The sequence below is a fragment of the Orcinus orca genome, chromosome 6, assembly GCF_937001465.1.
Source record: "Orcinus orca chromosome 6, mOrcOrc1.1, whole genome shotgun sequence".
Taxonomy (NCBI): domain Eukaryota; kingdom Metazoa; phylum Chordata; class Mammalia; order Artiodactyla; family Delphinidae; genus Orcinus; species Orcinus orca.
Window position 1 is genome coordinate 29,493,068 of NC_064564.1, and position 12,198 is coordinate 29,505,265.

Sequence of the window (12,198 nt, forward strand, 5' to 3'; positions counted from 1 at the left end):
ATGTTTATTAAGAATCTCCAAAAGCTAGACACTAGGCATCAGGGCTACACTGATAGAGCAGATAAAGTGCCTGGCCTCAGGGAGCTTGTGCTTCAGATGATGTACATCAGCTAGACAGACTGAATGATGGATACTATATTGGGTTCACACTTCGTCTCAAGAAAAAAATATATCCATAGACGTGATCCAGGAGTCAAATGGCAAAAGAGCTAGCCTCAAAGTGAGTGTTAATTTCATTAAATGGTAGGTAAAAATTATTTTATATGCCGAGATAGGCTCTGCTTAAAAGACACACTATTCCTCCAAACGTATTATACAAGCCAGCTTATGAACCTGTGACTTTTTCTAGGAGAAATGTTGCCTTCTTTCCCAAGAAGGGAGCGGTAGGGGTCGGGGTGGAAATAGTTTCATCATCAGAGGCACAGTCTCACTGCTACTGCTCAGCTCCAATTCGCAACCTTCTGAATGGTTTCCAGACTAAGTCATTTAGCAAAGTGATGAAGAAAAAATGGCCCATTAATCTTATGATGCGTGTTATAACTTAACTCTGGGTTTAGCATAGGAAAAATATTATTTGCATTGATTAGAAATATGCTTTACCGCTGCATATATTATTCACTCTGAACATTCTAAAATTATTAGCTGGGTTGACATGATGAACTGCACAGGAGTACTTCTAGATGACATCTCAATGTCATCTGTTACTCACATCATATAGGTCTAGGAATCAATATGTATTTTACTCAATATGAGACCTTATTCCAAACACCAAAATATGCCTGTTTTTATTCGATGGTTATCATCATGAAACTACCAGCTAAACATCATTTAGAAAATTCAAAGCAAGTAAATTACTGTATTAACTCTCCAACTATGATTATGACTTTCCTCCACTTATAGCTGAACCTAATATAATGATCTGGTCAGTCTGACTAGGAGGATTTATTCATTAATTTACTCAAATGTTCTGAGGTATATTTTGAAGGACTTAAATTATGGTCTGCTTTGTAGGATCCAACAGTAAGGGTGCAGGTTTATCTCTTACAAGCTCTGTGACCTTGCCCAAGTGACTTAGCATCTCTGAGCCTCACTTTCCTAATCTGTAAAATGGAAACAATAATAGAACCCAAGTTGTAAAGCTGAAGGAAAAAAAAGTAATATGGTAATGTATTTTGGCACAAAAGAGCAGTTACGCTGATGGTCATTATTTGTGAATACTGTTGCTAAGATTATTGAAAACCTGTTGTGTGTTAGGTGCTGTTCAAGGACTAGAATTTTAAGACTGTTCTTCACCTTTATCCCAGTTTTACCTGCAAAGTTCTGCCATGCACTGGAAAAACATACTGGTATTTCTAGGGAAGGGGACCACTCAGGTGACATTTTTCTTTCACTAGGTATATAAAGTATACAAAGGTTATAGTGTATCTTTCAAGTCCTTTGGACGTCTAGTTACCTTTCACTAGAATGATTCTAGTAGATCCTGATAGATAACCTGAGACAAGGTCAGGTCAGTGATGTTGGTACCTTTTCTGGCTTAAGAGCATAGGGCAGAAACACAAGAAGAGAGGTCTTCCTTTTCCACTCCTGTTACTAAGAACCCTCTCGAATAATGACAATCTGAAACAGATCACTACATTGTTGCATGTTGTAGAATCAAAGCAGCGTACAAAGCAAAGAGCACTGGCCTCCATTATACTTGCATTTCACTCGAGATTCACTTTTCTAGACCGTGGAGAAAGCAGATGTTCCAACACTTTCCAGGTACTGGAATATTACAATCTGGCAATCTCCACCACTGCATGTTTGATCACACTATTCCCTGCAAATGGAATGCTGTTCCATCAAGGTCAGATTGACCAGTGCAAATACCTGATTTTATCGTACGGTCAGAACCAAATTAACTTACTGAAATTCTGCCCAGCTCAGGGTCTACCTTCTCTGTGAAACCTCCTGTGAGATCCCAAGTTACAAACAACTCTATCTTCTTCAGAAGACATTGTATACTATATAAATAGTAATTTACATATATATATATGTATATGTGTGTGTATTTCTTTGTTACATTAAGTTATAACTGCTGTGGTTTCTCTTCTTAACTAAACTGGACCCCCTTATCATCACAGTGGCCATGTACATCATTGTATCCTCCAAAAAATCCAGATAATAATATCATGGATTCAGTATATAGTTGTTTAATAGAAAACAATTAACTAACCACTGCAGAATACTAGTGTCTCTCAAGGTGTGTTCAGTGGATCATAAATCCTATGAGACAGTCCATGAAGGAAAAGATTTCAAATAAATTTGGGATCTGTTGTCCACTACATCTCCTTATCAGAGACTCATAATTCACAAGACTCGTAAAAAGCTCTGTAGCAAAGAAACTGTTGACTTAGTTTGACCCAGTATTTCTCTTACAAGAGTATCAGTTCTGGAGGTCAAGGACATTTTCCACCTCTAATACAACATCTCTACTGCCTAGTAGAGTGCCTGGCACTTAGTAGACACCTAATAAATATTTGAATAAGTTTCCACATACATTTCCCCTTTTAAGCTATAGAAGAAAAACACAGTATATAGTAGATTTTGATTTACTTGGGGAGAATAATAATATGAATAGATAAATTTACACAAATCATTTTAAAGTATATCTATTTGATAATACTTTTTTCCACAAATCTACACAATTGCACATTTAGTGGTGATAGTACACGAACTACATTTGCTTCTGAAAACTTGCTAAGAAGGATGGCTACTAAAAACTACAACTTGAACCCAGAACAATTGATTTAGTTCATTGGTCCCCACTCCTTAGCACTTTTAATATAGAAGAAAATAGACGCATGTATTTCTTTTCTGCCATAATATGACATCACATAAGGAATGCTATGTTATTCGCTAGAAATAAGATTTGCTCTTGTTATTTTAGAACATGTGATCACATAAGAATAATTCTAGATTTTTTCCCCTCCTGTGACTCTCACAGCATCCCCATCTAAAACAGACTGTGGAGATTTAGATCAAATGTCTTATCAATTGTCCTGGACTGCTTACTATGTGCTTTCACTATAGATTTTAATGTCAGTAGAGAAAGGAGAAGGAAAAGTCAGAGGGAAATGAAACAGGTGTATGCAACACCCCTCTCTACTACCGACATTTCTCAGAATTCTGGGGGAAGTTGCATCTATAAGTGGAAAGTTTTTCACCATGGAACTCACGGTGGTTGAACTTCTCATGAAGAATTTTTTTTTCACTACTGAAGAAAAATATGTTTGATTTTACCATAACTGAAAAGTTCTCCTGTTTCTACTTCTGAGGTTTGCCCTCAAGACTACTGTTTACCTAATGGAAGGGACTCCTATGCATGGAGGAAAAAGTGCACCATTTGAAGGAAAAGCTAAAGGAGTGGTATTCAGGTAGCTCCTCATTCCACCAATGAAAACATACACATAGATTTTCCACTTTACACCTCATTTCCCACCTTATTTTCATGATTTTGAAATGAATATGTAGGGTCTGATGAGTTTGCCAATAGTCTATAATTATTAGTGTTATTAAAATAGAATACAAATGATAAGCCATATGTAAAAATGCTGTGAATAAACTGCTATACCCCAAATAATACAAATGAGTGGATGGCAGTAAATGCTAAGAGGGATTAACAACATAAAGGATATTAAAAAAATGATGACCGTATTTCATATTTATGTGTCTTTTTCTCTCTCACTCTTTTTTTTTTTTTTTTTTTTGCGGTCCGCGGGCCTCTCACTGTTGTGGCCTCTCCCATTGCGGAGCACAGGCTCCGGACGCGCAAGCTCAGTGGCCATGGCTCACAGGCCCAGCCGCTCCGCGGCATGGGGGATCTTCCCGGCCCGGGGCACGAACCCGCGGCCCCTGCATCGGCAGGCAGAACACTCAACCACTGCGCCACCAGGGAAGCCCTTCTCTCTCACTCTTACTCAACTCCTAAATAACTAAGAGAATATGCTCACAAACGGTAAGCATGTTTTGGATGTTCGATGTGTGTTTGTGGGAAAGAACAAAAAAACCTGCCTCAATTAGGTCAAATATCATACAAGAGATGAATGAGATTAGAGATGGGATTGGGATTTGTGTTAGTGACTCAATAGCTAACCAGTCACAGATGTGACAGTGCAGTGCAATATGCAAATATACTTTAAACAACTTCTCTTAAGTTGTCTACTGTCTGTAAAGACGATCACACTCAACTGCTCTGCACTGAACCCCAGAGCTTCTGAGTTAGAATCTGTTAGAAACAGGTACACGTTTCATTGCTTTGGCAACATTTACGTGGCTCTGCATCAGGCAATACAACTGCTAAGATCACACTCTGGGAATTCAGGAAAGGCTAGTGTCCAGTTCTGGTCGTTCTACCACCCAACTGTGACCTAGGGTAAATTCCTGATGAAAAAAAAAAGAAAAAGAAAAACCCTGAAGATGCTGAAACAGTATTTCCTACTTCACAGGGTCGTCATGGGGATAAAAGGTCATTAGGATAAAGTGCCTCTCACCCAGGAAACACTGATAAATGCTACTGATGCTACCATCATCATCATCATGACTGATCAAGAACATATTGCCACATGGAAATTCAACATTCCCTGGGCCATTCACAACTTTCCTTTAAAGGACTCATATTCTATGTGGGGTCTTAACACCTTCAAATAACAGAAAATACAAGTCGTTACGCCTTTTTTTCTGTAGCTAATTTTGGCATCTTTCACCTCTGTCCACTTAAGTGTTGGTTTAGCATATTCTTGTCACACAAAGAAGCTACTTCCCAAAGAGAGGAACAATGTGTCAAGTGACAAAGACATTGAGTGAAGTCTTTCACATCCTAGATTGTCCACGGTACAGCTCAGCTGGTCTCTGGGTTGGAAGGCCTGGGTCTACTTTGCTCGTCTGTTACAGGGGAAGGGACATGGTCCTTAGCATGTGGTCTGTGAAACAGAGGCAGCTGCGGGTAGAATTATAACACAAGCAGAACTGGCTTCAATTCTTCCTTCTTAGGTCTTTTTCTTCTTGTTCAGCTGTTCAAGGAACTTGCCTGCCCTCTGTCCCTGCCAGGACGATGTTACATCTGCCTGGATAAGTAGGTCACCATTGTATATCAGGAAAGGTCTTATTTGTAATCATCAGGAACCAGATACGGCTAATTTGAGCAGAAAAGGAAACTTTTGGAAGTTTATGGTTAGGTCTCAGTAACTAGAAGCAGACTAAACAACCGAAAGCCAAGGCTATGCTATTGCAATTATAGGATCAGGCCAAAGTGATGTTATAAGTCCTAGCTGGCCTTGCTACCAAGCAGGAACAGGAAACAGGAGGTTGACCCAGCACTGCTGGCCTTGCTTCTTTACATCATTTATTTGTAATTCAAAATCCAAGAGAGGGGTGCAGTTGGCCAACCTGAGGTCGCCCGACTGTTTTCCATCTGTAAGGGAGACTGAGCATGTGAGTGAACAGTGTATCTGACATGTTCAGCTTGTATAACGAGAGGAAGGCTCTGTTTCTCACCAAGACCCACAAAGTGGAAAATTCCCCAAAGAGAAAGGAATTTCAGATCAGATGCTTGGAAAGTTAAAAACAACAACAACAAACAAATGCAGATGTGGAATTAAAGACATGGAGTCATTAAGAACCTATATGTGGAGTGATTCAGACCTGAGTTCACATCTGGAGCAAGCTACTCAATCTTGCTGAGCTTCAATTTTCTTTAAAGGAAACAACGTGGAAGATGATATCCACATGTAACCTGTGGTACACATGAAGGAGGGTAGTACAGTATATGATGCCTGGCACATCCTATGCATTTTCTAAAACTACTAGTAGTACTATTATTATTGTTACTTATTATACAATTTATTGTAGAAATTAACAGGGAGAGTATTAATAAATGTTAATACAGTGCTAAGTGTCACATTATTTGTTGATTCAACAAACATTCCACATATCAGAAAATAACCTGTTAGTATATATACATATATATATATTTTTTTTTTTTACAGAAGAAAAGAAACCCTGAGGCTTAGAAAGTGTAAACAATGTACCAAAAGTCATTCATTTAAGAGGTAATGGAATATTATTCAGCCTTAAAAAACATGAAGGAGATCCTTTCATTTGTGACAATATAGAGGAAACAGGAGTGCATTATGCTGATGAAATAAGCCAGACAGGATAAATACAAATGATATCATTTATATATGGAATCTAAAAAGAAAAAAAGCCACACTCATAGAAACAGAGTAGAAAACTGGTTGCCAGGGGCTGGGGTGTGGGTGGGGAAAAGGGGGGAAGACTGGTAAAAGGGTACAAACTTTCAGCTGCAGGATGTATAAGGTCTGAGGATCTACTGTATAACATAGTTACTACAGTCAATAATACTGTATTGTATAACTAACATTTTCTGAGAGAATAGAACTTAAGTGTTCTCACCAAAAAAAGAAAAAAAGGAAAAAGGTGTCATGAGCTGTTAGATGTATTAATTAACGTGATGGGAAGGATCCTTTTACAACAGATATGTATATCAAATCTTCATGATATACTCTTTGACTATCTTACAATTTTGTCAATTATACCTCAATAAAACAGAAAAAAAAAGAGGTAATAAAGATGAGACTCCAATCCAGGATTATCCAGCTCAAAAAACTACACTCCTAACCATTACAATGTAGTATCCATCCATATGTTGTAACTGTAAAATGCTTAACACAAAGGAAACGTTAAATAAATGGTATTTATTCTAACTCTAATGCTTACTAGATATTAGTTATGTGGTATGCTTTACATCTAACTACAAGGGTATAAGGTGCAAATTCTTGCTACAGAACATAAAAGCCCCTGTGGTACCCTGCAGGATAAACACAGTACCTGTAAATCTCTCATCTCTCAACCCAGAGTCTCCTCAAGTTGGAGGTCTTTACCCCCTTTATAATGTGGGAATAATGCCTTTCCCACATTTGCACTGGGCATGAAAATCCATACTTCCAGGTGTATACTGAACCTCCACTTAGCTCCTCGTCACCTTGGAATCACCAGACCAAAGATCATTTATTCCATTAATATAAATGATGTAGGGATAGAAGTACAGAATATACAGAGAGTGTTGGAGGAATCCAAACAACAAGTCCTCCACTCTCAAAACAAATTTTAGAGTTCCAAAAGTAAAGAGCAATGTTTGGAAATAAAACTAAAAATGAAACTAACATCTACAATTAGCCAAGTATTTATTATGGGCCGGGCTACTTACTAGGCACTTGATAAACATTACAGCTCATCTTCCTGCAGTCCTTCAAAGCATATAATATTGTTTCTATTTCATAGAGAAGAAAATTGTATCTAAGCAGGTTAGTGATTAGCCCAAGACCACAGGGCTAGGCTGTAAGAAAAGAAGGCCAAGTTTCAGTGGTCAAAATGGTGATGGATGTTATAACTAGAAGATTACGGCTAATCAAATAAAAATATTCAAAACGGTCCTAATGTATTATTAGGATTTCTTTAGAATAACTTGGGTGCCTTAGTGAATACAGTAGTGGTAGGCACTACAGTCTCTTTAATTTGCTAATCATACAAATCTACTTTAACATTCTTGGTGACAAGGAGCTAACTACTGACAAGACAGCTTCTTCAGTTTTGGGGCTACTCCAGGGTGAAATGCCGGAACGTCTTACTGCCTGCAATGTTACCTAGTTCTACCAGGGGGAATAAAGCAGAACAAGTAGCCACTGTTCTTGACAAATGGATACAGTTTCAGTTTTTCAAAATATGCGTGTCAGATTCATTCACTGTATCAGATAGATCTGTCAAATGGCTTTGCCCCTTTACTAATGGATGGCACACTGCAGACACACGTTGGGTCAAAGGACTCAATGTCACCTCATTGATACTGTCATCAATATAATTTGTATTGGCATTTTGTCTCACCCTGACTTTAAGGACTATGTGAGGAGATCCAAGTCTCCAGACCATGGACTGATCACCTCTGCCTGACACAGTATTCTCTGCTCATTTCCAGAGGGGACCAAGGATGAGCTCTTGTACTTCTGAGTCTATTCACCCTACCTGGCAACACATACTACCTGGGCTGATTGGATCAAGCAGGAGCCCCAGAGTTTAAATTTCCAGCTGCATTGGAGGAAACAGAGGCTATGCCCCAATCCCATAACCCCTCACTTCTTACTGCTAGCCTATCCTAGGCTGTTCTTGCTGATAGGAGTACTTCATGCTAAAAATTAATTTTGCTTACCTGATGGCAGTCACACAACCTCAAATGCCATTTTTATAAATAAGGCAACCACCAATGGAGTGTGATTTAGGGTTTTTTCTTCTGTAGACCCTGCCCACCCTATAAAATCTCCCATTACTGCATCATGGAGACTATAATCCCTTTCCGAGGGAAGAGATTCTTTCCAACCATAAGATGAAATAAGAACTTACATTTCTGTACTGCCCAAAAGGAAATAAATTGATTACAAAATGCAGGAGAATGACTGATTTTCCACATTTGTTGTGTTCATTAAAGGGTTTTTGAATAGACTTGACAGTATTAAAGAAGTTCAACACACACAAAATAAAAATTAATAAATGAAGAGAAAAAAATTGCATTTACAACAAACAAAATAAACACATTGATATATAAAAGGTTGTTATACATCGATGAAAAATGGATGTCATAAAGTCACAAACTAAAAAGTATTAACAGCCAATAAAGATATGAAAATATGTTCAACCTTGCTATTATTAATCAAAGAAATACAAATAAAATAATTCAGGTGCCATATTTTACTGACTAGAATGACAAAGTTTTAAAAAACTTGATAATACTGGTATTGTTATTGATAATACTGGTACTGATGAGTGTGTGTAAGAAACCACACTGGATGTTAAATTCTTGGTAGAAATAAAAAGCACGGTAACCTTTCTGGAAGACAATATGTCAGTATGTACCAGAACTGACAACCAGCCATTCAAGTTCTAGAAGTCCATTCTAAGGAAATAAACAAATGCTCAAAGACATATGAACAAGGATGCTTGTCTCATTGTTTAGCAAAGCAAAACAGGAATAATCTAAATGTTGAACAGTAGGGACTGGTTAAATAAATAACAGAATGCTGTTCAACCATTAAAAATGATGCTGCAGATATTTATTAGGTGATGAGTAATCATACTTATATTACTAAATAAAAATGTTATAGAACTGTTTTGTAGTTTGATATAATAATTAAAGGTATTTTATACTTGCATTGTATTTATATGCACCCCATCACAAAAAAGTTTCAAAAGATACCCTCAAAAATGTTACAGAGATGATTTATCAGAAATGGGATTTTGAGTTATTTTTCCTTTTTTCTTTAAATCCTTTCAATTTTGGAGTTTCTGCAGTGAGCCTGTATTATTTTTACAATTAAAAATATTTAAATTTACAACAAAAGGATCTAAATTCCTCCAGTTTTCCATTTATTTTCCACCCTGGCTCAGGGTATTTGTGTAAAAAAAAAAAAAAAATCAGCTTATTTTCTCTTTTGTATCAATCTAAATTTACTTTTCATAAGTTAACTATTTTCGTCTGGCAAAAGTTTCACACAGGAAAATTGTTAAGGTCTGAGTATTCTATTACCTTTAAAAGCACTGGAAACTTTGAAATTATTTCTTTCAGAATTTTCATATAATACTGAAAGGCGGGGGGGAGGTAGCAAAATGAAGGGAAATAGATAGTAGCAGTCAACTTCAATTAAGAAAAAGCAACAAGAGGCAGTTTGTACTCTTTTGGTACGGCAGAAGCCCCATGTGTCAACTCATGCTAAAAAATGTATATACACACACACATATATATGTTTGTGTGTATTATATGTATATGTGACACACACACATAATTAATCCACAGTCTTAGGCTAATCACTCATTGTGGCAGAAACAACGAGCTGTTGACTACACTTTAATTAGCTCCTCCAGCCTGTAGAGGCATCACTAGGACCAAGATAGGAACAACATTCTCCCATCTCCGCTTGCATCTGGGTATGGTTCTATCCCAAAGAATGTGACCAGAGGTGATCTGAAGAGTTTATGTCTGAAGGATAACGAGTTGATAATTGTAGCTTGCAGCTTCCTCTCTCCTTTCCTTTTTAGGACAAACGTAGAGCCACTTGATGAAGGTGGTGGGTCCCTGAATAACTGAGCAGAAAACTGACCCTCAGACCACCAAAGTCCATACTACACTCCTGAGTGAGTGAGAAATGAACTGTCCATGTGTTGCTCCACTGAGGTTTAAGGTTTATTATTTAGTGTTTAACTAACGCAGTTTTTCTTTAAACCTCAGTTGCCTTCTCTGTAAAATAAAGTCTTTGAAAAGGATCCACTGTAAGTTTTTTCCATTGCTTATGTTTTTATCTTAGTTTTTAATTCTCAGAAACATTGCGCGCATTTTACCTTTTAAGTTAGTAAGTCTACTTTTTTTCCCACAAAGACGGGTTCTTCAAGTTATGGAGAAGTCATAGCATACTGTTGCCTCAGTTTAAGATACGCATTCACATATGAGATGAGAAGGGTGAGGACCCAGAGAAACGCCTTTCACCGAGGGGAGTGAGAGCATACTGAAGAATGTTTAGTAATAAAGAATTCAGATGGGAGAAACGGATGGGTTACATCTGACAGATTTGCTCAAAGGAATTCTGGAAAGGCAAATATGTGAAAATGTATAGCAAAGACATGAAATGCCTTTTGGTCCCTAAATGGATTTCATTTCAAAGACGTGCATATTGCAAATACATGTACCATAACACTTCTCTGTCCACTTCTAGAATTTTCTAAAGCCTGATAGAACATCTGCAGAGAGAGGATGTCATTCCAAGATAATCGACTGCAAGTGACTAAATTAAGATAAAAATGTCCTTAACCTTGAACAGTTTTTAAAGAGATTTTAGAAGAAAGGAGCCCTCCAGAGGGTTGTATAACTATATAATTGTACCCTTTCTAAAAGGCTATTTACAGATACATAATGTTTCCCCTCCATTCTTTAAAGTAAAATATAGGATAAAAAAAATAGTTTGAAAAAAAAAAATAGTTTGGGGATATTTGTTTGGGACAGCAGGCACTGCTAATCAGTACCACTCTCTCCTTATTCCTTACTATCAGAGCCCTGGTTTAGGAGACCCCATTATCCTTAAGGCTAAGGTGGCCAGTTTAAAATCCGAGCTGATGAGATCTAAGTGCAAGTCTGCTGACCATCTGTGGTAAAAAATTTGCTCTCTGAGTTAGACACTGCCTTTTTTTTCTTACTTAATTTCTTTTTTTTTTCCTTTTCTTTCTTCCTGCCCAAATTGTTGGAACACTATTGGAGATTCTGGGGTCACTTTGAAGCTATGTGGACATGCTAGAGATGTGGAAGCTGGAAGAGCGAAGCAACCCAGTCCCCTGGTGATGCCCTTCAGCAGCTGGACTAACGCTAGAGGGACTATCTCCAAACTTCCTGCTACCCGTGGAAAGTAAGGTAAATCACTCATTCACTTTCTGTTACCTACTAACTGATCCAGAACTCTAACCTCAGGGTTCTAGAACCCTTCTCAGTATCCCATAGTCATACTCATGTTCCGGACTCCTGATCATCAGACTTGCTTATAGCAGATGTATGGGGAGGGCGGGCTCTTCTGGAAGCCCTCATACTTCCTCCCCTACCCCCACCACACACAAATAATGATCTTTATGTCCACTCATCCTTCTATCTACACTCAGAGGCCAGGGCCCCCAGGAAGGCTTCACTGACAACCCTTTACTCCTCTCTACATGCAGAAAGGGTAGAGGTGTGGGCTCTGGAATCAGACTTCCTAGACTTGAATTCTTAATCTGTTACTTACCAGTTTAGGACGTGGGCAAAGTAGTTACCTTCTCTGGACACCCCTGTAAAAGAGGAACACTAAGTAGCACCTATGTACCTCACTGAAAGGATTAAATGAGCAAATGCAGGTAAAGTTCTTATAATTTTTTCTTGGGTCAATCAATTCTAGCTGCTATTGTTACCTTTGACTAATTTAGGGCAGAGTCCCTTTGCCCTCCTTTGGTTCTCTGGGCCCGTCTCATTCACAACACACACAACCGCATACTGCAGAGTTTTGAAAGGTGGTTCTCAAAATGTGGTCCCTGGGCCAGCAATATCAGCCACACCTGGGAACTGGTTAGAACTCTGGC

The 12,198-nt window shown here is 38.1% G+C and overlaps 1 protein-coding gene across 1 annotated transcript in view; it reads right to left on the reverse strand.

Moving 5' to 3' along the window:
- The window catches only part of LOC125964795 (uncharacterized), an 82,749-nt gene that overhangs the window by 56,596 nt on the left and 13,955 nt on the right, over positions 1–12,198 (reverse strand). The window contains exon 3 of the mRNA XM_049711374.1: positions 11,868–11,910. Within this exon, the coding sequence (XP_049567331.1) occupies positions 11,868–11,910 (43 nt within the window). The remainder of the gene's footprint in view (positions 1–11,867; positions 11,911–12,198) is intronic.